The 26,528-nt window shown below is 46.2% G+C and overlaps 1 protein-coding gene across 1 annotated transcript in view; it reads right to left on the bottom strand.

The window, feature by feature from the left end:
• Positions 1 to 26,528, bottom strand: part of LOC128411257 (neuronal PAS domain-containing protein 4-like) — a 40,814-nt gene that overhangs the window by 3,509 nt on the left and 10,777 nt on the right. Inside the window, exons 3-8 of the mRNA XM_053383435.1 lie at positions 24,933 to 25,099; positions 8,128 to 8,291; positions 7,449 to 7,554; positions 5,762 to 6,014; positions 4,706 to 4,815; positions 3,371 to 3,518 (exon numbers count right to left, since the gene is read on the bottom strand). Coding sequence (XP_053239410.1) covers positions 3,371 to 3,518; positions 4,706 to 4,815; positions 5,762 to 6,014; positions 7,449 to 7,554; positions 8,128 to 8,291; positions 24,933 to 25,099 — 948 coding nt within the window. The remainder of the gene's footprint in view (positions 1 to 3,370; positions 3,519 to 4,705; positions 4,816 to 5,761; positions 6,015 to 7,448; positions 7,555 to 8,127; positions 8,292 to 24,932; positions 25,100 to 26,528) is intronic.

Below are 26,528 nucleotides of genomic sequence, written 5' to 3' on the forward strand. Positions count from 1 at the left end.
ATCGTTCGGGAGCTTCATAAGCTTTCTTCTGCCCGAACATCACAGCGACCGATGCCTACCGACACCGGCACACTTAGGGATCCGCAGAGTTTGTGTATCATGCGTGTGACAAGCCTCAGCAACTCAGCATTTTGGCTAATCTACTTTATTTACATATAAACACACATGGAGCACTGCAACATGGCTCCCTCTTTCTCTAGCATCAGACAGCAAAAGGGGGGGGGACAAAGGACAATAGTCCCACGTCATGGAACACAGTAACACAAACATCCTGTCTCCGTCACTTCCCACTCTATGGAGTCAAAACATATACCGTCATGTGAAAGACAACACCATGACTGCAAGCATGGATCAGGAATTCTAACAATCCTGAAGCAAAGTTCTTAACCTGAGGTACTATTTCCGGGTTAGCAGAGTCTGTAACCTGAAGCGTCTGTAACCCGAGGTACCACTGTATTGCTAACAGTACAGAAAGCAGAAGGCGTCGTTTGCAACACCAACGTACGTTGGAGCCAATTCAGATTTGCAGACATAGGAAATTGGGAAAGGGGGAGATGAAGAGTTAAACAAGAACCAGAGATGTTCCTTTTTCCTAGCGCAGGGGTCTGCAACTCGCGGCTCCAGAGCCGCATGTGGCTCTTTTACACCTTTGCCGCGGCTCCGGGGCGGATACTAGCGAGGGGAGGAGGCGCATTGTGCGCCCTGACACTCCTCACTGTGGCGGGTGCTGTACTGGCTGTGATGTCGCATGGGGGCGGTGCGTACGTTAGTCACGCACCGTCCCGACGTCACCTTCCCGCCCGCCTGCCTGCTACATTGTAAGGGGCATGTACGCTGGTCACTGCATTGAAAGGGGGCATGTACGCTGGTTACTGTTTTGAAGGGGAGTGAAGAACACACACACACAAAAAGGTAACTTGTTAATTTAATGTTTATTTCTATGAGGAGGAGTAATTCTGAGGGGTCAAACAAAGAAATAATAAAAAAGTGACAAAAAAGTTATTTTTATAATGACGAGTTTTGCGGCTCCCAGTTTTTTTTCTTTGGAAACGGGTCCAAGTGGCTCTTTTTGTCTTAAAGGTTGCAGACCCCTGTCCTAGCGCTTTTCATCAAGGCTGCCTCCAGACCTTTGGGGCGGGCGGTGATTTAAGTGCATACAGAAAATTTAGGTTTGTACAATTAAAATGCTCTGCTGCCCTAGCACAGCGAATTCACTTTGAAAAAGGAAAAAAAAGAGGATTTTTTGTAGTTAGGAAAGTGACATGGAAATGCACTGAAAAGTGGAAGATGAATGAATGATTCACAGGAAGATATATAAACACCCCGCAAGCAAACTAGGATGAATGCTCAATAAAGCCTAGATCTAACCAAACCTCTGCATAAGCTTTGTGCAAGAAAATCAGGATAAATGCTCAATAAGCAGGTTGTCTGGAGGAGCACTTTTTTCATCTTTTGTTGTATGCTACAAGTGGAAATGCAGTTGACTTTTCAAACTGCTATCCTTGCTGCTGCAACTGCTTTTCCTTTCTGTGTACAGTGGTACCTCGGGTTAAGAACTTAATTCATTCCGGAGGTCCGTTCTTAACCTGAAACTGTTCTTAACCTGAAGCACCACTTTAGCTAATGGGGCCTCCTGCTGCCGCCACGTCGCAGGAGCACGATTTCTGTTCTCATCCTGAAGCAAAGTTCTTAACCCAAGGTACCATTTCTGGGTTAGCGGAGTCTGTAACCTGAAGCGTATGTAACCTGAGGTACCACTGTACATCCAACTATATTCTGTCCATTGCATTCCATAAGCGCAGGGAAGGGAAAGCACAAGTTGCCTTAACAGCAATTAAAAAAAACACCCCAAAGACATTATTTCAGCAATCTTTTTAAAAGTCGAATGATGTAAGATGTTCTAAAGCGCTATTGCCCAATTATTTTCAAGAAAACCTCTTTAAAACTAGGGCATGTCTCCAGCTACTATCAGAACGAATCCATTCAAATCCATGGATTTTACTTTAGTCACACCCATTAATTACAAGGGGTCTAACCTGTTGTGAGTCAGTTGAGTACAACCCTGTGTTACGGCAAAGAAGACATAAACCGTGCTACTGTTCTGAGTTCTTTTTTCAAACTTAGATTATGAGAAAAGTCGGAAGAGCCGTGGGGAGAAGAGGACGGCAATGACTGGGTCCCCATCTCATGGTCATGCAATGCATTTTATGTGGAGCTATGCTTGAGGATGCTCTGGAGGCTGCAACTGGTGCACAGGACAGCAGCGAGGCTGCTTGTGTAGACAAACTACTGCCAGCATATATATCACTTTCTTTGTGGGATTTGCACTGGCTTCCAAGCTGCTACTCAGTGAAATTCAAGGTGTTGGTACTAACACATAAGGTCTATACAGGACCGGATTACTAGAGAAACTTCCTAATCTCTTATATACCCAGTAGGTCACTACAATCTGTGGGAGAGCTTTTCCTGCAAGTTCCAAAGATCTCAGAAGCCCTCTCCAAAGTAACTTGGAGCAGGGCTTTTAGTGTGACTACCCCAGTTCTGTGGAATAGCATTCCTGTTGAAATCTGGCAGCCAGCCACCATCTGTGCTTTCTGGAAATGAAGGAAGACATTTTTGTTCCAAGCGGTTTTCCCAGCCGGATGAATGGGTGTTGGCCGGGTCTATTTTGTTTTAGTTTAGTTTTAAATATATCTGCAGTTTTAAATGTGTTTATTATACATCACATTGAGACAATGATGTAGAATGCAAATAATAATAATTCACAGAACCATAGAATTGTAGAGTTGAAAGGGACCCCAAGGGTCATCTAGTCCAACCCCCTGCAATGCAAGAATCTCAGCTAAAGCATCCATGAAAGATGGCTACCCAACCTCTGCTTATAAACCTCCAAGGAAGGAGAGTCCGTGACTCCCAAGGGAGTCAGTTCCACTGCAACATAATTTAAAATGAAGGAAGCACCTTAGTTGGGAATTGCCCTCGAATATTACCGGGACACAGGTGATGCTGTGGTCTAAACCACAGAGCCTAGGACTTGGCGATCAGAAGGTCAGCAGTTCGAATCCCCTTGACGGGGTGAGCTCCCATTGCTCTGTCCCAGCTCCTGCCAACCTAGCAGTTCGAAAGCACATCAAGTGCAAGTAGATAAATAGGTACCGCTCCAGCGGGAAGGTAAACGGCATTTCCGTGCACTGTTCTGGTTCGCCAGAAGCGGCTTAGTCATGCTGGCCACATGACCCGGAAGCTGTACGCCGGCTCCCTCGGCCAATAAAGCGAGATGAGCGCCGCAACCCCAGAGTCGGCCACAACTGGACCCAATGGTCAGGGGTCCCTTTACCTTTACTATTACCTATGCAGGGAATGTCTTTACCTGAGAATGTGGTTGGTGCAAGTGATCAGCTCTCCTCCCTTTCCATTCTCCCTTATCGCAAGAACTCGCACCCAAGCCCAACTCAGGTCCTTGCAGAGTAGACGGACTACCGTGTGCCAAATGTGTCTCCCAGAATCGTGCACTGAAACTGCAAAAATAAGAAAGGGTTATTTGTTTAAACATAGGCGCATAGAACGCCTGGTAACTGGAAGAACAGCAGTCAACTGAGCTGAAATTACGTATTGCCACTGTTCTATATTGACAAGTTTGCAAAGCAGTTATGCCAACATAATCCTGAGTCCCAAAGGCCAGCTGAAACAAGTAAGCCAGCTGTGGCTCTGGTCCACGGACCCAATTAGATTATAAGAAGAGCTCTGCTGGATCGGGGCAATGGCCCATCAAGTCCAACATCCTGTTCTCATAGTGGTCAACCATATGACTAGGAAAACTGCAAGTAGGACAACAGCACCCTCCCCTGCATTTCCCAGTAATCAGTATTCAGAAGCATTCTGTGTCCAACAGTGGAGATAGAATCATATAGCCATCAGGATTAGCAAACAATTGATAGCCTTATTTTCCATGACTTTATTTAATCCTCTTTTAAAGCCATTCAAATCTGGCAGAGGCTGGATGGCTACCTATCACAGGTACATTGTCACCTGAGATTTGCTGCCAGTATCGAGGCTACCTGACCCTTGCAGTCTCTTAAAATTAAGGTGGCTAGCTGCATAATAACCCTCTTCTACAAAAGTATTGAACATGCAGGCACCCTGTACTCTTTCCCCACCTCTTCTCTAACCACCCTACTCCAAATTCCATTAGTACAGTGGACGCACGTTTGCAACCCGCAGCGGCGCATCTGCGCACATGCAGGTTGAGATTTGGCACATCTGTGCATGCGCAAAGCACAATTTAGCACTTCTGCACATGCACAACCACCAAAACCCGGAAGTAACCCGTTCTGGTAGCTCCGGGTTTCGGCAGTCTGCAACCCGAAAAAATGCAACCTGAAGTATCTGTAACCCGAGGTATGACTGTATATGTCTATACAACACCCTGCAAGTTAGGCCAGCTGTTTCACCAAATCATAGATGAGAGCTGAATCTAAAAAATAGTGGCCAGCTTGTTTAATACTATGCGGTGAGAGCACTCCAATGGTGCAAGCCTATGGATGTTTACTTAGAAGTAGACCCCAATGTTTTCAGTAGGGTTTACTTCCGTAGGGATGTGCGTAGGAATGCTCCCATGATTCTCTGAGTGATGCCATGACTGTTAAAGAGGTGTGGATGTTGCTTCCATCTTCCTAGTCATTCTTGTCTCAGGCACAACACTCACTCAGAGTCCTGTGAATCTCTACAGCTCTTCCAGTATCTTCAGGATGCAGGAGACGGTACCAAGACTGTCCAACCAGCTCTTCCTTTTGATAACCAAGATGGTAAATAACGCTTGAGGGGGAGAAAACAGGGAAGAGTTTAATCAATATGAAATATACTCGGAGTTGAGTGTGGATTTCATGCTCTTTATTCAGCTCATAGTAGCGAGGAATGAATGTTCCCCCCAAATATCTGCTTTATATACATTATTTACACAATGGGCCGCACGTGATTGGCTAATTCCTATAGGCCAATCAGGTTGCAGATTCACTTCCACCTGGAGCTGGATTGGGTGGCTTCTGCGGACCAATCATACTGCTGCATTGTTCTAGGACCAATCAGACTGCTGCATTGTTCTAGGACCAATCAGACTGCTGCATTTTGGATCCTATTCAACTCAGTACATAACACAACACTATGGTATCTCCATCATTAAGTGGGAAAGAAAGCACAATAGGCAACAACAGAACTTTTGTGCCAAGCAAACACCACTGCCTAGAATAGGATTGCCAACTTATTTGTTTACTGGCCTCTGCTCCTGTGCTTATAAGTGTGATTCTGCCCATGCCCAGCCACCAAAAGCTCTGGCAGCAGTTGATTTCCATGAAAATTTTCACCTGCTAATGATTGCAGATCAAAACACAGGAACAGAGGGCAGGTTTTCTTTTCTGGTCATTTGGCAACTCATTCCATTTGTAGAATGCTGTCGCTGTGTGATGCATCTCTCTCCATCACTACTGACTTTCAGGAACAATTGAAAAACATTTCTTTTACCCCGGTGTTTGATGCCTGGAAACTGCTGCTCCTGGCAACCCTGAAATCAATGGCTGATAGAATGTTTTTAACTGGTCTTATAATGCTTCAAAAAATGTTTTGTTTGTTTTTAAAATTGATGTGCTTGTCACCCTGGGTTCCTTTGGCTTCGGGAGGAAGGGCAGGATATAAATTGAATAAATTATATCATAAATAATATCCATACTGGCCCTACTAAACTGCTCAAATAGTGGATTTTTCTTACTTGTCAGTCATCTCCACGATCTTCATATCCAGTGTGTGCTGGCTCTGGAATGAGGAGTCCTTGGAAGCCACATCTACATCTTCTGACAGGTGTGTGACAGGAGTACAGAAGGCAACAAAGGTCAAGGCAGGAGAGGAGGAGGTCGACTGCGGGTTGAGCATGAGGAATCTGCCACGCACAGCCATCAAACGGTTCCTTCCATACCTCACCCGAAAGGCTCTCAGAGTGCGCATTTCAGTGATGAACTCAATTTCTGCAGCAATTAAAATATAAATAAATCAGGATGCTTAAAGCTCAGAGGCAGATTGAGGTTTGTGAGGGCTGATACTAGGCAGGAACTTGGAGGCGCTCCTCCGATTCCTTTTTGCAATAAGTACACCAACACAAAACTCATTCTCTGTGTAACCCGATTTTAAATCCAGTTCTGTGGTCTAATACAGGGATGGGTGATCTGTGGCTATAGATGCTCCTGGACTACAACTCCCATCATCCCTTGCTATTGGTCTTGCTAGTTAGGGGTGATGGGAACTCTAGTCCATCAACATCTGGAAGGTCTCACATTCACTCTCCCTAGTCTGACAAGATGAAAGAAAATGACTTGTCACCCAATTCCGTGTTGTTTGAGAAGATGCATTTTACACCCAGGTTGCAGTTAGAGTTAAGACCATCTAAAGCAAGAGGAAGACGGGTGGCGCTGTAGTCTAAACCACTGAGCCTAGGGCTTGCCGATTGGAAGGTCGGAGGTTCGAATTCCTGCGACGGGGTGAGCTCCCGTTGCTCGGTCCCTGCTCCTGCCCACCTAGCAGTTCGAAAGCACGTCAAAGTCCAAGTAGATAAATAGGTACCGCTCCGGCGGGAAGGTAAACGACGTTTCCGTGTGCTGCTCTGGTTCACCAGAAGCGGTTTAGTCATGCTGGCCACATGACCCAGAAGCTGTACGCCGGCTCCCTCGGCCAGTAAAGCGAGATGAGCGCCGCAACCCCAGAGTCGTCCGCGACTGGACTTAATGGTCAGGGGTCCCTTTACCTTTAAAGCAAGAGTAGACAACCAGTGGCACAGCAGATATTGATGGACTACAATTCCCATAGTCTCTGACATACTGGCTGGGGCTGATGGGAACTGGAGTCCAGGAACATCTGCAGTGTTTCCCCAACTCCTGTCCTAAAGGAATAACTTTTCTTGTTTTAACTTTCCAAATATGCAAGTAATTTGCTGATGCCTTCCTTTGAGTGCCCCAGAAGTGAGGTGGGTCGTGGAGACCAGCTGTGACTGACTGTTTATAGAACTTCCTCCTCAACAAGGCTTCACTGGAACCTTCTTTGTTATTTTTCAGATTCCAGGTTAAGCTTTGGTGTTGTTCACCCAGGGTTTTTAGATGCGCTGGCTGATTTGAATTGATCTCAGTATTCTGTTGTTCTATTGTGGCTTTAATGGATGTTTGTTTTTATTGTATTTGTGTGCGACTCTAAACTACCCTGAAATCAATTGATAAAAGGTGGAATATATTTCTTTTTCTAGACAAGAAACAAAGAACAAAAAAAGAAAGGAAACTTTGCTTTTCACATTAAAGGAATATATGAAATCGGACGCTGATGTTTATTTCTTCAGCATACCATGCTAACCAGCTGAGATGATGCCGTGTAACATAAATATTAATTATCCCCCAGCTGCAAAGATCTGTCCTTACCAGTGCCTGGATTCTGCTGGGCAAAACAGAGCTTTTCCTGGACAATCCCACTCGCTGGGCTGTTCAATAGGTCAAAGATGGAGTCAGTGTGGGCTAAGAGTTCTACCTGCAAGAAGAGCATGAGAAATCATAGCAGCCAATGAATGATGACAGGCAACTTGTTTAGCATGTAGCTGTGTGCCACGATATTTTTAAAGTGAAACCTTGAGAACTAGAAACTTTTGAAGGAGAAGTGTGACCTTAAATATTATAACAAAAGCTTTAGGATTTGTAAGCGAAATTGCCTTTTTTGACCTACATGCACACCATAGCATATCATGCCACAGACATTTCCCATTGCAAACGTTAGCATGTTTTGCAGGTTGGCAAATTTCAGCCCCAATCCTTCTTGCCTCCAGTTGAAAGGATCGTAGTGAAAAAGGTTTGGAAAAAACTTGGAGAGAGATAGCTAGCTGAATTCGACAACAGTACTGCATTAGATGAGACCAGGCATAGGCAAACTCGGCCCTCCAGATGTTTTGGGACTACAACTCCCATCATCCCTAGCTAACAGGACCAGTGGTCATGGATGATGGGAGTTGTAGTCCCAAAACATCTGGCGGGCCAAGTTTGCCTATGCCTGGATTAGACCGAGCAAGGCAAACTTGGCTTCCTCCCACCTGCAATAGCCTGGACTTACCACAGAAAATCCAAGGAAGTGGGACACATTTTCAGAGACATGAGCCAGTTTGCCATTTGCATTGAAAGCCAGGATGAACCCCGGGAGGGAAAGCAGCAGTTCTGGGTCTTTCAGTGCAGCAGAAGTTGCGAGATTAGAGGACAGTCCCATCCCTTCATGTAAATCTGAGAAAATAAAAAGATAGATTACCGTATTTTTCACTCTATAACACGCACCACACCATAACACGCACGTAGTTTTTAGAGGAGGAAAACTAGAAAAATATATTCTAAACGAAACAGTGGATGTATGATTTTTGTGGTTCATGCTGTGGCCACAGACATGTGATCTGACGGTGAGTTTGGGATAGCCCAATGCAAAAATCCTGAGGATCCATGTGGATCCATGCTAAAGTCGCCCTAAAGTCGCAGGGGCACTGGAAGTCGCAGGGGCGCTGGGGGAGTGAACGGGAAGCAAGAGAAGGAGAACGATCCCTCACACACACACAGACACACAGGGTATCAATCCTAAAGTCGCAGGAGAGCGCAGGGGCGCTGGTAGAGTGAACGGGAAGCAAGAGAAGGAGAACGATCACTCACACACACACACTCACACACAGACACACAGACACACACACACAGAGTATCAATCCTAAAGTCGCAGGAGAGCGCAGGGGTGCTGGGAGAGTGAACGGGAAGCAAGAGAAGGAGAACGATGCCACACACACACAGACACACAGACACACACACACACACAGAGTATCAATCCTAAAGTCGCAGGAGAGCGCAGGGGCGCTGGGAGAATGAACGGGACCAGGAGGAGGAGAATGATAGCTCAAGCACACACACACACAGCCCCTACAGTGGCTAATCCAAAATCGGACAGCAAAAAACTGCAGGTAGGGACAGAGAGCACGGGGTTGTTTTAAAGCAGCCAACCAGACAGGAGCCACTTACACTCGTGCCGCTCTGCTTCTATCCCTCCTCCCCGGCTCGGCTCGCTGACAGGAGCCGCTTACACCTGCTTTGCTGTTTCAAAGGAAGTCACGGACTGCTCACGACTGCAGCAGATTCCCCCGCCATCCTGAAAGGGTTAATCTCAATACTATCTGCACCTAAGCTAACTTCTGCAGTTGTGGTTAAGCAGCTAGCAAAAAACCGCAATTGCAAGCTGGGAGCTACTTCCTCTTTCTGCCGGCTAGCAGGAAGCTGCAGAAACGCAAGAGACAAGGAGCACACAAACAAGGGAGGGAGGGGGCTTAGCTAGCCATATGCCATATTAGGGAGTAAGCTAAAATTTGCCAGCTGATTGGAGAAGGTTTTGGGGAAGCTTGGGGGAGGGAAGGGTGTTTTCAAGGTATAAGAAAGTTTGCAAATGTGAAATTGGGCGTAGCCAGTCTTTGGAGAGGACTCCACTGGCTGCCTCTGCGCAGATCTCAATAAATCTCTTTTCTCTGACCAAGAAGTCTCTGGAATTGTTTTTCCCCTCTGGCCACGGGGTTGGCGGACCGCTGGACCTCCGGGTACTGCTAATCTAAGGCTTCATTTTGGGGGCTCGTGTCCGGGATGGGTCCCCACCCCACGAAAGGTGGACCGAGGGGCCAGACTCGACCGGGTGAGCAACCAGGACCAGCGCTCGCAATCTCCAGCGCGCACCCTGCCAGTTCGTAGGGGGAGATCGCCACGCTGTGCCTGAGCCGAGACACCCAGTCGGGAGAGAAAAGAGGACGGCCGAAGGAGGGGTCCGCAGCGGAACAGGTAAGCCCAAGGGAAAGGGCGTGGTAGGAAGCCTGATCAGCTTCCCCTGGCCGTGAGCAGTAGAGTGCCGCCAGAAAAGGGATAAAGGGTCTGGCTGTGAGCAGTAGAGTGCCGCCAGAAAAGGGATAAAGGGTCTGGCTGTGAGCAGTAGAGTGCCGCCAGAAAAGGAACAAAGGAACTGGCCGTGGCAATAAGGTGCCGCCCCGCCAGACGGGAAAAGGGAAAAGGGGAAACAGAGGTGGCAGTAGAGTGCCGCCAGTAAGGTTGGGGAAAGGGGAAACAGAGGGAAAATTATTTTGGTGTGTTTTGTGTGTTGCATGTTGGAATTATATTGGGGTGTGTTTTGTATGTTGCATGTCAGATACTCCAGTGGCTGAATTGTCAAGTGTGGGCCGGGGCTTAGCGTCCCCTTGGCCGAGCGATTGCAGGGCTGTGCATTTCTTAGCAACGCGAGTTCGCCAAGTCACAGTCTGTAGTGGTTGGTGTGTGAAAGGATCTTAAGCCCGGTTAGGAGCGGAGTATCTGAAAAAAAAAAGGGGGTCTGGGGCAAGCTAACGTAGTCCTCTGAAATGTTTTTTAACCAACTGGAAAGCAGCTACGAAGCATGATGATTGGGTTCAAATTGAGAAGAGAGAGGATGTGAGGTTGATTGGCCCACCCAAGGAACTAATTGGCCCTTGGAGGGCAGATTTAATTTGCAACTAATCAACCCACTATATCAAAATATCTTGAACGTCCACCCAGACCAGATCCCTTATATTTCTACCTGGAAAATCAATGTAGAAAAGAATCCACCGTGGCTGAAAGCCTGCCGAGGCGACGCCCCACAAAATACAATTTGTGCAGTCTGACCGGCAGGGAAGTCAGAAAAGCCTCCGGTGATATCAGAGCCGGAAGGAGAGGAAGGAGAAGAGGGGGAAGTCATTAAACCGCCGCCACCCTATGCTCCACCAACTGCCCCTCTAGCGAATCCCCGAGGCCCAGGGCCCCAGGACCAGGGAGGAGCCGGCCCTCAGCCTGAACCCTCCAAGGTTGATGAATTAGAGAGCAAAGAGGAAGAGGATGATGAGGAGTTTATGAAGGGACTAATTGAGTTAGCAAAGAAAGGAAAAAAGGTGGACATTGAGATTGCAACAGTATGTACAACCCTATGCGAAAGAAGTGGATGTTAGTTCCCATTTGTTGGCAGCAGCAGGATGTTCCCCAACACAAGGGAAGAAATGGCAGAAGGAATGAATAGAAGCAGCAACCAGGGCGTCCCTCCATAAGTCCCATAAGGCACAGAAAAAGGGTGGGACTGCAATGATGCCTCTACGCAGAGTGTATGACCCACCAGCCCCCCAGGACAGGGTGGGGAAGCACCACCATGCACTTATACAGTCCAACATGTGCCTTTTTCAAGTGCTGATGTGTGCAATTGGAGAAATTAGAACCCTACCTTTGAGGAGAACCCAGATGATATTGCCAACGCCCCATTATAAAGGCTGCCTTTGTAGCTCAGGCAGCGTCCGATATTCGCCAAAAGAAAAAAAAAATCCAGAAGCATAAGGGGTTCATCGGCCATGGGCTGGAATAGATGTTGGAAATAGCTCAAACCACTTACAATCAGAGAGATGAGGAGGCCCAGAGAAAAAAGGAGAAGTATCAAACAAGGAAGTTGATGGCATTACAGGCTACCACAGCCACCCCTCAGGAAAGAGGAAGTGCCCGGGGAGGAGGGCGAAGCCGCCTGGGGAGGAATCAGTGCGCCATCTGCCGACAGGAAGGGCACTGGAAGAGAGAGAATGCCCTATTCTATTATTAGGAAGAGATTTGTTGGTAAAGTTGCAAGCCCAAATTATTTTTAAGCCATCGGGAGAAGCCACATTGTCCACTATGTCACTTGGGGAACTGGTTGTGGAGGCACCCCTGAGGGAGTACTGGCGCCTCATGATGGTAAAAGAAGAGGAGGGACCCATCCCCGCCAGTATTCTGGAACAAGTGAACCCCCCAGGAATGGCAAAGAATATCCCACCAATAATTGTGAAGCCCAAGCCATTTGTCAATCCTGTTGCAGTAAATAAGTATCCCATCCCACGAAGGGCGGCTGAAGGAGTGTGGGTGCATCTAGAGCGACTGCTCCAACATAGAATCTTGAGGCAATGCCAATCACAGTGGAACACCCTTTTGTTACCAGTGAAGAAAGGAAGCAGGCTATTAATCCTGATACCAGAGCCAAAGAACTGCAGAGAACTCCGTGGCTTTCTGGGGTCTGCAGGATTTTGTAGGATATGGATATTTAATTACAGCATCATTGCCAAGCCTCTACATGAGTCAACCAGAGGAACTGAGAGAGACCCCTTTGTTTGAGGCACAGAACAACAGCAAGCCTTCGTGGATTTGAAGAGGGCACTACAGCAAGCCCCAGCGCTTGGCATCCCAAACCCTGAGAAACCCTTTACTCTATTCGTGGATGAGGACCAAGGGACAGCGAAAGGGGTTTTGTGCCAAAAATTGGGAAGCTGGCAACAGCCAGTGGCATACCTATCTGAGCGCCTGACGCCTACAGAACAAGGCTTACCGCCGTGCATGAGAGCAGTTGTGGCAGTAGCCACCCTACTGAACAAAGCAGACAAATTTACTTTTGGCCAAGACACCATTTGTGTGACCCCGCATGCAGCCCCAGCTCTGCTTGACATGAAGGGTACCTATTTTCTCTCCTAAGCGAAGATGAGAAAGTGCCAGATGTTACTGCTGCATCCGCGTTTGAAGTTTCAGGTCACCACCGCCCTCAACCCAGCTACCCTGTTGACAGTAGGAGAAGGTGAGGAGCAGATGCACGATTGCATTGAAGTAATGGATGAAGAATATTTTAGCAGGCCTGACCTCAAAGATGAGGCAAACCCCCATTGGCCTTCATGGTTTGTGGATGGAAGCAGCTTTGTTAAGGCTGGACAGCGAAAAGCAGGCTATGCAGTGGTAGCCTTGGAAGACCAAGTGATCGAAGTGCAGCCACTCCCGCCTGGAACGTCGGCCCGGCTGGCATAAATAACAGCGCTCACCAGAGCCCTGACCCTAGCAAAGGGACAGAAGATAAACATTTATACTCTAAGTATGCCTTTCTGACTTTACATGCCCATGGAGCCTTATGGAAGGAAAGAGGTTTGCTTACCTCCAGAGGAAACCAGGTGGCCCACCCACAAGCCTTATTGAACCTTCTGGATGCTGTATGGGAGCCCGAGGCAGTGGCAGTTATCCATTGTTATGGACACAAAACTGGACTAGGAAAAGTGGCCAGAGGAAACCGACTAGCAGACAGGGTGGCCAAGGAAGCAGCCCGGGAACCAGCTCCCGCGTCAGTTATTGGAGCACTGGTCCCTGGAAGGATCTTGAACACCGCTGATAAGCCAATATACACTAAAAAGGAGAGGGACACTGCAGATGCCCAGGGGCTGACCATGTCCAAAGAAGGATGGTACCTTATTCATGATGACAGAATATGGATTCCAGAGTCCCTTTCTCGGCAGATTACTCAGAGATACCATGAGTCCACCCACATGGGACCAGATGCCACAACCAGACAGCTGAAGCAGTGCTTCTACATAGCCCACCTTTATCAACTGGCAGCCCAGATTTCCAGGAAGTGCCCGCTATGTCAAAAGAATAATCCCAGAACCGGACCCTTGGCTCCCCCGGGGATTCAGCATAGTGGAACTGCACCCATGGAAGACCTTGTTGTGGATTTCACTGAATTGCCCCGCTGTGGACTATACCGCTACTTGCTTGTGGTGGTCTGCACGTATACAGGATGGGTTGAAGCTTGGCCTACCAGAACTGAGGGGGCGTCCGAGGTAACCAGGTGCCTGTTACGGGAGATCATTCCCCGCTATGGACTACCTAGGTCAATAGGATCTGACAATGGACCAGCCTTTGTCCACTCAGTTTTGCAATAACCCCCCATGCTAGTCAAAATGTGCAGTTTGATAATTATGTGCAGTTATTCTCCCGAGATTTTCTCTCTTTTTTTAACAGGTGGACCCAGGCCCACTGCTGTTAAAGTTGCTGACCTCACCCCTTGGGTCCACCACACTTAAGTGAAGAAGGCTATTTTAGATTGGACAGTTACACCAAATCCTGATGATCCTCTGAAGCTAACCATCTCCAGAAGAGCGCCAGACAACCGCCCTGCTGGACAAGTGGATGGGAGGGACGCCCGCGGGCAGCGTCCCCAACGTAGAGACTTTTTTTCCCCAGCAAAGTCTGAGGCACCGCCAGGACTTTTGATATTGGGGCCAGAACTCTTTAATATAGTCACTCCGTATGTCAGGCCTCTGCAAGGGTGGATATATATATTCCTGTGGGTATATGTTAATATATGTAGAGGGAGAAGCCCCTTTCGGATACAGTATGTTGGGAAGAAATCATGAGAGTATTAAGCATCCACAAGGACAGGTGGGAAAATTGGTTAAGATAATAGGCTCCTCCTCAGAGAGGTGGGACACAACCTCCCAAGAAGCAAGGCAGCTGATAGAGCACGAGTATCAGTGGGCCCTTCAGCAATAAAATAGATATGTCCCAGATAATAATGTCAGCATTTCAGCCACCATTGATCACATGGAAACAATGATAGCCAGGAACCCGCTGAAAACTACAGGAGGTGATCTATGGGGTTGGTTATATTCCTGGCTGCCTCATGGCAGTTGGCTCAGGCATATTGTGGTATTATTAGCAGGGCCGCTGTTAATCCTTCTGCTTCTTTGCCTCTGTATACCCTGCTTGGTGCAATGCTTACAAGGTGTGATGCAAAAAAATAAAAATATCATGGCCCTTATTGTTCTCCCCCAGGATTATAAACCCAAGAGACCAGGACGAACCTAGGAGATAGGTTGTCCAAAAGAAGAGGAGGGAATTGAAAGGGTTAATCTCAATACTATCTGCACCTAAGCTAACTTCTGCAGTTGTGGTTAAGCAGCTAGCAAAAAACCGCAATTGCAAGCTGGGAGCTACTTCCTCTTTCTGCCGGCTAGCAGGAAGCTGCAGAAACGCAAGAGACAAGGAGCACACAAACAAGGGAGGGAGGGGGCTTAGCTAGCCATATGCCATATTAGGGAGTAAGCTAAAATTTGCCAGCTGATTGGAGAAGGTTTTGGGGAAGCTTGGGGGAGGGAAGGGTGTTTTCAAGGTATAAGAAAGTTTGCAAATGTGAAATTGGGCGTAGCCAGTCTTTGGAGAGGACTCCACTGGCTGCCTCTGCGCAGATCTCAATAAATCTCTTTTCTCTGACCAAGAAGTCTCTGGAATTGTTTTTCCCCTCTGGCCACGGGGTTGGCGGACCGCTGGACCTCCGGGTACTGCTAATCTAAGGCTTCAATCCGTAGGCATTCACTCCATAACACGCACAAACATTTCCCCTTACTTTCTAGGAGGAAAAAACTGCGTGTTATGGAGCGAAAATTACGGTAATTGGTTCTCTGGATCCACAGAACGAGGCTTCCCATTCATTGGCTAAAGGCTTGCTGCACATCACCTTCCAGCTCCACGGTCCTATGATTCCAACTTTTCAGCCCCTGTGTCAGACGAGAGAGCGAGAGAGCCCTGATTTGTGCATAAAGAGGTCACAATCTGTTTGCAGTGTGTTATGCACAGGCTCTCTAGCTTCTGCCTCCCTTGTGAGGCAGAACGACCCAGAGACTTGTTTTGACGCATGGGTAGTGGTGCCACCACCCACCTTTTAATACTTTAGGCCACATACAAAATTAAAGCACATTACTTCCCCCAAAGTACCCTGGGACTTGTAGTTTGTTAAGGGTGCTGGGAATTGTAGCTCCAATGAGGGATGAACTACGCTTCCCATAATTCTTTGGGGGAAGCTGCGTGCTTTAGATGCGTTCTAAATGCATGGTGTGTAGGCAGCCCACTTCTGAATACAGTGGTACCTTTGGTTATGAACTTACTTCACTCCAGAGGTCTGTTCTTAACCTGAAACTGTTCTTAACCTGAGGTACCACTTTAGCTAATGGGGCCTCCCGCTGGTGCGATTTCTGTTCTCATCCTGAGGTAAAGTTCTTAACCTGAGGTACTACTTCTGGGTTAGCAGAGTCTGTAACCCGAATTGTTTGTAACCCGAGGTGTTTGTAACCCGAGGTACCACTGTACATGGAAGATTCAAATTTGTGATGCCACAAAGAGGAAAGGGCAGACTTAGCCCTACCATTAGGCAGTATGAGGTGACTGCCTCAGGCAGCAGCAACCCCCTGGTTGTTCGTCTTATAGCCCCCTGGCCATTTTGCTCTGTTGGACAACGGGAGCTGTATATGCTGGACAACATGCATTCTTCCCACCCCACAAAAAAACAGCCTGTTGCCTCAGGAGTTGTGGAGGACTATATCCTACCACCAGCATCAAAATTATTCAACTGCCTGACCAAATTGGTTTTTGTATGTGGGATGCCCTCAGAAGCAGTTTAGTCATGCTGGCCACATGACCCGGAAAGCTGTCTGTGGACAAATGCCAGCTCCCTCGGCCTGAAAGCGAGATGAGCGCCACAACCCCATAGTCACCTTGGACTGGACTTAACCATCCAGGGGTCCTTTACCTTTTTACCTTTACCTGTCCTCATGTCCTTTGCATCAGGCAGCAAAATATTTTGAGTTAGCCTTATGGAAGAGACAGACTTACAGCCCTGTTAACGTGTTCAAAAGAACACGCAAGGGCTTACCCTATACAATGCATCTTTGTATGTTATTTTCACTATTGTGAAATATCATCTCACCCCTTATATACCCGACTGAGCTATACAGGTGAGCAACTCTGCAGGTGAGGGCTTACTGCCGATGCCGTCTTATCAGGAGGTCCATTTTGCACAATGTAGGAACGCGCTTACAAGCCCCCCGCCAGACGTTCCTGTTGAATGTGGGGAGTTTGGGGACAGGCGTAACCCAGGCAGACAGAGATGCTAGGGAGGGGGTTGCATGTGTGTGCCTGTTCCCCCTCCCCAGTTTAAGCCCTCATGTGTGCATTCTGTTGAACATACGGATAGGGATTTAGTCCGTTCTTCCATCAGCTCAGTAGCATTAGGCAGGACTGTCGTGTGGGTAAGATTCCCCTAAAGTAAAGCATTGTGGTTCAACTCCAGATTTTTAATTAAAGTACTATTAAAGATTCAGGAGTAAAGTGACGGATGTAATGGGGCATTGCATTAAAATTAAAAGAACAGGGTATTTTCTAACTAAACTTAGACTGGTTTAATATTTAAGTTGCATAGAAGAGCATCAGTATATAGCTCCATCGGTAAGAGCATGACACTCGCAGAGTCGTGGGTTTCAGCCTGACGTTGGGCAAAAGATTTCTGCATTGCAGAGAGTTTGGACTAGAACAGGCTTCCTCAAACCGGCCCTCCAGATGTTTTTGGCCTACAACTCCCATGACCCCTAGCTAGCAGGACCAGTGGTCAGGGATGCTGAGAATTGTAGTCTCAAAACATCTGGAGGGCTGAGGTTGAGGAAGTCTGGACTAGAATATCCTTGTAGTCCCTTCCAACTCTACAGTTCTATGATTATGAGCTAAGCCTAGGTTTCATTTGTAGGCCAGGACAGAGCCCCAACCACATTTTTCTTGCAGGTATATTCTGGACGTGCCATTGATGCAATAACAGTGCATTGGTAGCAGATTTATAATGGACTGTCTACACACCATTCCGTTTTGTTAGTTGTTCTGTGATGCTTCCCCAGTGTGTATTTATTTATTTAAAGTACTTATATCCCGCTTTCCCCCAAGCTGGGGTTCAAGGCAGTTTACAAACTTAAAAAAAACTATAAAATACAAAGGAATAAAAACAAACTAAAAACAGTAATTAAAGTACATCAAAACACATTTAAAGCCAACAATTTAAAAAAGAATTTTGCCAGTGTTATCACTCTATAGTAATCCGAAGCAGCACTTTTGCACTATAGTGGAACAAAGGCAGGACACCTCCCCCTTCCCCACCCCACAAACACCCAGTATAAAAAGTTACAGGGTTTCAGCAGGAAGAAGAGTTTGGATTTGATATCCCGCTTTATCACTACCCTAAGGAGTCTCAAAGTGGCTAACATTCTCCTTTCCCTTCCTCCCCCACAACAAACACTCTGTGAGGTGAGTGGGGCTGAGAGACTTCAGAGAAGTGTGACTGGCCCAGGGTCACCCAGCAGCTGCATGTGGAGGAGCGGGGAAGCGAACCCAGTTCACCAGATTACGAGTCCACCGCTCTTAACCACTACACCACACTGGCTCTCACACAGGAAGTAGTGGGACATATACCAGTTTGAAACAAAGCAGTATGTCCACCCCAAAAACGTTTGCAGGCATGAACAGTACTTAAAATGGGATTGCATATAACAAGCCCAATACTATCTTGAGCACAGATAATAACAAATGCACAATAAAAAGGATGTCTAGAGTCAGGGTGTCACAGAGTTTCTGTGGGTCATTGTAGACCCAGAGCTACTTCCAAAACCATGCTATTTTTTAATGTTGCATCTCCAGGAGGTGGCTGGCGGGGGCGTTGGAGGAAGAGGGATCTAATCAAACAAGGTTCTGACTGTATCAAATTTCTCAAGTACATACTGATTGCAATACTTAGCACACAGCCGGTCCTGGAAATTACTTTAAAATGTTTAAGCTGAAGAGGAGGAGTATAGAGCTTACTGTGTGCGTATATCTCCCCTGGTGTTTAATCCACACTTATGGGCAGAAAGGGGGCAATTCACCTGAGTATCTCTCTCTCTTTTTTTGCATTTAAAAATGTGTGCTCCCAGACTTTTTTTAAAATTTCAGACTATTATGCAATTTCTCAAATAAGGCTAAAAAGTAGAAGGAAAATAAATACATGTGAAAAGCGGAGGAAGGAGGGGAAAACCCCTACGGTGATAAAATGGCACCAAGTGGAAAGGCAGCGTTTTTCAAAATCAATGTTGAAATTTACGCTAAAAGGCTTTTTAATGTAAGTGCTACGGCATGACTACTTTAATAATTAAAAAGGTGGGAATGTGCAAATTAGGTAAAAGGCACAAATGGCGCAAGAGTGGAAAAGTACGAGCGAAAGTATGCTGAAGCATTGAGGCATCGCAATGAGCTCACTTGCTCACTCCGTACAGTATGCCATTGCCCATATCAAAACCACACCTCTTAGGTCAGCTATACCTGTGGAGGTTGTGCCACTGTTGCTAAATGGTGCTGAATGCAGACTGCCTTGACTTACATGCATAGGCCAAATGTTGTTGTTTTTTTGTTGCAGTTGATTCCCCCTTTCCCCCTGTTGTGATCCCAGAGTCCAGCAGCAGCCAAGTCTCCACATCAGAGACTGCAGGCTTTGTAGCCAAGAAGCCAGATCAAGTGTAGGGCGCTCTGATTGTCCAGCTGATTGAGAGCATGAAATGACAGGCTGAGGAACAAAAGCACCCCCAGAAGAACCTCCTGTATCTGTGGGGCCAGAGTGTAGAACCTCACAGGCACCTACCCCAGGGCTTTAGGCATCAAATGCCTGCTCTAAGATCTCAGCAGCCCAGCAGCACAGGGAGCACACCAGGTGTGAGGTTATGGAATGGAGAAGTGCAAATCTCCAGGGCAGAGTGTTGGCCCTTTAGGAATGTCAGATTAGTTAGTCACAATGGGGTGGAGCCTGAAAGCAAAGGCATTAAAAGGTTCCATGTGCTCTCAACTATTTTTGGAGCAAGCTGTTCACTTGGAGCTCTCCGTGGTCCTGAGATTTCTGACCAGTCTTGCCTCCTTCTCCATGGATTCTGGTATCAGGCCAGGATGAGAATCGTCCCAGACCTTCCAAAATTGCTATCCAGCACAGGAAAGATGCTCACTTTTGCACCGATGGAAATTTCTCTCCTGTGCCAAATAGCAATTTTGAGGAAGGGGGTTTTCACTTAGATCATGGTGTGAGAGCAAAGAGTTAAATCTGTTATGGTCCCAATCCTAATCAGGATGCGCAGCACACTGAGTTTTCTGGTGGGGGCAGGGAGATACACTAACCTGTAACTATGTATTTTACACAGAGATGCTTGAGGAATTCAGTTTCTGTGAATCCTGAAGGAAAATGACCTGCCCTCAGATGTGAGAGCAATTATCCTTTCGATTTCACAACGCTCTGAAATTTGTGATAGGTCTCAGCTCAAACAAACTTACTAAAATGTGTTTTAAATGCATATTTTATGATCAAGCCATATTTAGGCATGTGTGCATTGAGATAAAATACACATATGTATTTAAACAGGAATTTTTGTATGGATTATTAAAAAGAAATTTTGTAGAGTAATGCAGAAATAAGGTGGAAGTGACTCATGCAGAACACATTAAGTGTGAATGCATGCAAAGCTGCCATGGACCTGAAACAGACTGATCTATCCATCCCTCGTTAGTGTCACATGCAGTTTGATGAGCAATATTGACACAGGAGCTTACTGCTTAGGGAGGGAAAGTGGTTTGGGCCAATGCAGAGGAAGAAATCTGGCTCAAAGCATTCCTTTGTGTTAGGCTTCAGGCTGTCAGTATTTTGCAGGAGAGATGCATGTGCATGCTGCAAAATTTACTTTTGTGTAATTAATTTAGATTAAAGTGCTCTGTCACCTTTTCAGAAAATTAATAGTTTTTTGTGATTAGGAAAGTGATGGGGAAATGCGCTGAAAAATAGGGAATGAACATAAGATTAATGGGAAGACATAAAAACACCTAGTAAGCACACTAGAATTAATGCAGGATGAATGTCCAGTGCCATATAACCCCCCTGCATACAAATCAGAATGAACACTCAGAAAACACTGGATGTAGTCTAACCTCCGCATAAGCTTTGTGCAAGCGAATCAGAATGAAGGCTGAGAAAAGAAGTCACCGTAAACAGCCCTTGGAAACAAAAGAGGCAACAGGAGGGGATTTGGCTGCAGATTTTTTTATTGATGGTTTAATAAGATGGGGGTGGGGCGGGGTTAGAAAGGAGGTGGGGAAGTGTTAAGAAAGGTTCAGTGTTTAAATATCTGCAGCCTGGCTCTTAGGTTTTCCTGGAGCAAGAAACAAGGAATTCAGTGCTCCCCCCTCCTCAATCAGTCCCCTTTCTACACTCTAACCGGTGTGGAAATTTAAATTGTGAGCCTTCTGAAAAGGAAGGCATTTCTGTACACTCCCGTTGCTCACCCTGAATGGTAGCACAAGACAGGCTACCATTTTAACAGAGCAAGCCTACACATGTTTACTCAGGAGAAAATCCTACTATATTCAGTGGAGGGACGGCGTTGTAGGTTAAACCACAGAGCCTAGGACTTGCCAATCAGAAGGTTGGTGGTTTGAATCCCCGCGACGGGGTGAGCTCCCGTTGCTCAGTCCCTGCTCCTGCCAACCTAGCAGTTCGAAAGCACGTCAAAATGCAAGTAGATAAATAGGTACCGCTCTGGCAGGAAGTTAAATGGCATTTCCATGCACTGCTCTGGTTCGCCAGAAGCGGCTTAGTCATGCTGGCCACATGACCCGGAAGCTGTACGCCAACTCCCTTGGCCAATAAAACGAGATGAGTGCTGCAACCCCAGAGTCGGCTACGACTGGACCTAATGGTCAGTGGTCCCTTTACCTTTACCTTAAGAGCATACAAGATTGCAGCTGAAGGCTGTGTATATGCTTTTCATTAAAAACATTCCCCGCCAAATAATCCTAGGACCTGTAGTATGTTTAGGGTGTGAGAATTATAGCTCTGTGATGGTTAAATCACAACTCCCAGGGTTCTGGGCTGAGAAACACACTTCAAATGTTTGGTGTGTACACACCAACATATAACAATGGAATTTTCTACTTGCCTACTCAGGAGTAAGCCCCACTGAGTTCCAAGAGACTTACTCCCAAGTAGGTAAATGTAGGATTTTAGTCTGAATAACTCAGATTACATTCCCTCAGCACTTGCTTTCCAGCTCGCTACTTAGTCAGTTTCACTAATCAAGGCTATCACAGCAAATTCCTCTCTCCGCAGAAATCCGTCCCCGTGAGGTTGATTTAGGTCTTTGCTGTTTTCTGCCAAGTGAGCTCCTCCTTCTATGTTATAGATTAGAAGAGAACAACATCTTTCAGGCAATACATTGTGCAGAACAGAACATGCCCGTCTTGGAACATAATTACGGAAGAACAATATCAAGGTCATTGCAGCTTCTTTCACTTTATCGTGTGATCTAATGGCACTGCAAAAAATAAACCAAAAAAAGTTTTTGGGTGTTTATTTTTTGTAAAAAATGCAGCTAAAGGGCATGTTAGCTCTTGCACTGATCCTCTCAGGGACAATTCAAAAAGAAAAAGGGAAGACAGGAAAATGTCTTCAGGTAAAATACACCTTAGAGGAGACCATGATGGATAAAGTGTTCCCATTCATAAAGCCAGCTGCTTGCTCACTGTATGCTTACTCTTTGCTACTGGTCCTATATCTCCTTTAAATAGAAATAAGGGTGCAATTAGACATGACAAGGAAGATCCACAACCAGAATTTCCTAGAGTTCAGCCACCACCCCACTGGTAGTGGTGGAGGGTCAGGTTGGGGCCATGGCGTTTGCAGGGGAGGGTGCTTAACCCTTTCCCCTTATACCGTTTTCCTGATGAAAACTGCAGTTTCCCCTGCGAGGGGGAAGCAAGAGAAAATGTACCATTGCAGAATGCATGTGTGAACATTTCCAGTCTGAATTCACGGTGGTGGTGTTTATTGTTAACTGATAATAGGGGAAACCAGCTTTTCTGTGCTTTAAGATTATTGTTGCCATTTATTGCTTTATACCCTTTAGTTTTATTAATACAGGAGCAGCTGGTATGAAGGGGTCTGGTGTCCTGTTACAGTCCTTGCCGCTTCCATGAATGGTGAAGGGGTAAAGGCAGGTGGCGCTCCATAGATGCACTGACAGAGCCAATCAGGTGCATCCACCAATGAGCTTAGGGAGTCCTGACCTCACTACCACCCTGTCCTGCCCCATCTTGATAAGTGTGAGCAATTCCCATGCCCATGCCCACCCCAGACCCTCCTGTATTAATGGAGCGACTGTTTCAAATGTCTTCTCGTTCTCTGCTCAGATCCCAATATGATTGAGCATTCTTCAACATCAACTTCGTTGGACTGGTCATGTTGTTCGGATGCCTGATTATCATCTTCCAAAGCAACTACTCTCTTCGCAGCTTAAGAATGGAAAGCAAAATACCGGTGGACAACAAAAGAGGTTTAAAGATGCTCTCAAGGCAAATCTTTAAAAATGTAGTATAAGCACTGATCACTGGGAAACGCTGGCCTGCGAGTGCTCCAGCTGGAGACCAACCTTTACCCAAGGCGTCATGGAAGCACGAACTCAGGGCGAAAAGGAGAAACGAGCTAAGAGGAAGGCACGTTTGGAAAACCCTCACCGTGATCTACTTTCACCTGCAAATCTATGTCCCTACTGTGGAAGGACGTGTGGATCCAGAATTGGCCTCCACAGTCACTTATGGACTCAATGTTAAGACCATGTTCATGGAAGACAATATTGCTTGGTTACGAGTGATCGCCAAAGAAGAAGAGAGTTATAAATATTTTCATAAAAGGAAGTTATAAGCCACCCCTGTGAGCAGATGCAAGCAAATAGATGTGAAAACGCCACAGGGAGTTATCTTTGGCATAGTGAACATTGGAAAAGACACACGAGGAAGATTGGTACCATCCATTCAAAGCACATTCAACACACATTTAATGCACGTGGCTTCCCTCAAATAATCCTGGGAACTGTAGTTTGTAACGGGTTCTGGGAATTGTAGCTCTGTGAGGGGAAAGTGACAGTTCTAGGCCGCTAGGGAGGATTCGTGTGTTTGAAATAGGTGCTGAATGTGCTTTAAATTGTGTCATATATAACTCAGTCTACTCATCTTCTGGAATAGCTTTTGAATGGGAGCAAGCTTGGAGGCTGGCTGCCGACTCATTACTTACAGGCCTGTGATTTCCTAAGATTATTCAATCCAATAGCCACTTTTCCTCACCCCACCCTAAATCAAGGTATCATGTCCTCACCACCTTCGTTGCTGTTTTTCTGAATACATCTTGATAAAGTAAGGTTGGTGAGAGGGAGGTCAGCACTGTGACCGCTCGCCACATGTGCAAACATTTTACAGCAGGAATGGGCCACCAACTTGTTGTGCTCCAGGTGTCACTGAACCACCTCTCCCACCATCCCTTACCACTGGCGGTGCTGACTGGGGATGATGGGAGTCCCAACAACATTTGGGCAGCTACAATTTCCCAACCCTTGTTGCAAAAAGAGAATGTGTGCCCCCCTCTAGCAACTGTCCAAGCTTCCTTAGGGAGGCCTACATCACACTGGAGAAACTTGTCCACATTAGACTTCCTGTTTGCCGCGGCCATCGGAAAAGAAGTGTGGAATAACCCTTAGAGGAATTCTGAGCAGCGTGGGGGTTTTTAAAGGTCTCGCAAGGTGGACATGTGAGAAAATGAAACAGTTTTGGGAACAGATTTATAATGAATTGAAAAAGATATTTAAATACACTTTCCCGAAGAAGCCAGAAGCTTTCTTGCTAGGCTTGATGGGAGAGGAAATAGAAAAAGGTTATTTATGTATGCTACGACTGCTGCCAGAACTTTGTTAGCCCCAAAATGGAAAGTACCAGAATTACCAACAATAGAGGAGTGGCAGATGCGGAACTAGCAAAACTGACCTGTAGAATCCGAAATGAGGAGGAAGCAACATTCCAAAAAGATTGGAGTAAATTTATGGAGTACATAAATAATAACTGTAGAAACCTGAAGACTCTGGCAGGACTGAAATAAATCTTACGATGTAGGTAGGATTGGATACAGTAAGAAACTGTGGAAAAGTAACTGACATAAGAAACCTGTTGAAGGGAGGGAAGGAAGTCAATGTGCAGCAGAATGTGGGGAAAGAATGTGGGTTAATAATTGTTGAATTTTACTGTATTTTGTTTGTTTGTATTAAATGAAACACCAATAAAAAGCATTTTAGAAAAAGAGAAACTTCACCGCATTCTGAGGACATATAAAGCCAGCGTTAATCGAAACAGTCATTGCAAGAGAGGCTTAATATTCACCTGAGGGGAAAAGCTGTGTCTCTCGTATGTAGAAGCAGACCAGAGCCATGGTATGAAGGTATGAGAGGCGCTCCTTCTCTTGCTCCAAGATGGGCAGAAGGGAGCGCAGGTTCTGCAGCTCAGCGTTGATCTGATCCCGGCGAGCCTTGGAAGCACCTTTAGTTGACCTGATGACCAAGAGTTGCAGGATATGAGACAACTTGGCAGTTTACTCAGCACGGCCCCACAAAGTTCCTTCAACACTCCCAACATAGGAGACAGTTTGATTCACATGACCACCCCCAATTTTCATACAATAAAGAGGTCTTGTGAAACTGTAGCTCTAATATAAGACTGCAAGTTGATTCCGCCCCCCCCACCCTGAAACATGAATTCCCCACAGTTCATGAGGAAGAGGGGTTGACTGTTAAACCACTCTGAGAATTGTAGTTCTGTGAGGGGAATAGAAGAAGAAGAAGAGTTTGGATTTGATATCCCGCTTTATCACTACCTGAAGGAGTCTCAAAGCGGCCAACAATCTCCTTTCCCTTCCTCCCCCACAACAAACACTGTGTGAGGTGAGTGGGGCTGAGAGACTTCACAGAAGTGTGACTAGCCCAGGGTCACCCAGCAGCTGCATGTGGAGGAGCAGAGACGTGAACCCAGTTCACCAGATTACGAGTCTATCGCTCTTAACCACTATACCACACTGGCTCATAGGGGTCTCCTAGCACGCTTAACCAAACTACAGTTCCCAGGCTGCTTTAAGTGTATAGTGCAGATGGGATCCTAATCTCCACTGCCATTTTGACTGAGTTAAGTAAAAAATTCACCTCAGTTTTACATGGGTGATATACTTTATGCAAAGGGGTAGACACCTGACAACTTGGGTTCTCCTCACTTTCCCATTTTTCCAATCTCAAATTCAGTTCTTCACATTTCTGCAGCAATGTATGATTTCCCTCCCCCCCTCATAAGAATTCACCAGCATTTTTGTATATTTGGCAGTTTGCCCCAGTGCAACGCATTATTTTCCCCAAGGCAATGCATTTTTACACATACACACAGTCTAGGCATTTTCATACACATTGGTTGAAGAGCTGCCCTGCAACTTTCAGAGAAGTGTGAAATTTGAAGAAGAGCTGTGTTTCCATCTGAGCACTGGTTTGAGAACAAATTAAGTAGCTTCTCGTTCATTTAAAAGTGAATGGAATCGAATTCATCGTAGATCTCTCCTTGTAAGTGCATCCCATGTGGTGCAAGCGGGAATAATCCATTTTAGGAGAAAAGCTTCAGAACTAAGCAAGTTCCCTCTCATGCGACCAGTGTTTCACTATATGATGCCATGAATCGTTCCCCACTGGAAACAACAATGAGGTAAAATATTATTATGACAACTTTGCCTTTTAAAATTTAGAAGGCAAAGTTGTCAGAAGAATGTTTTACCTCACTTAAGGGGACAAAGAGAATCATTCCTCGCACAGGACCATTTCACAGTGGTGCGAACAGCAACTATTCCAGATGGGTTTATAACTTAAGGCTCAGTGAACGGCACAGTAGGAGACTTTTTCTGAAAATGAAAACTCTCCCCAATGTATATGATTTCTCACTGAAGAG

This window comes from Podarcis raffonei, chromosome 3 (assembly GCF_027172205.1).
Source record: "Podarcis raffonei isolate rPodRaf1 chromosome 3, rPodRaf1.pri, whole genome shotgun sequence".
NCBI classification, from domain to species: Eukaryota; Metazoa; Chordata; class Lepidosauria; order Squamata; family Lacertidae; genus Podarcis; species Podarcis raffonei.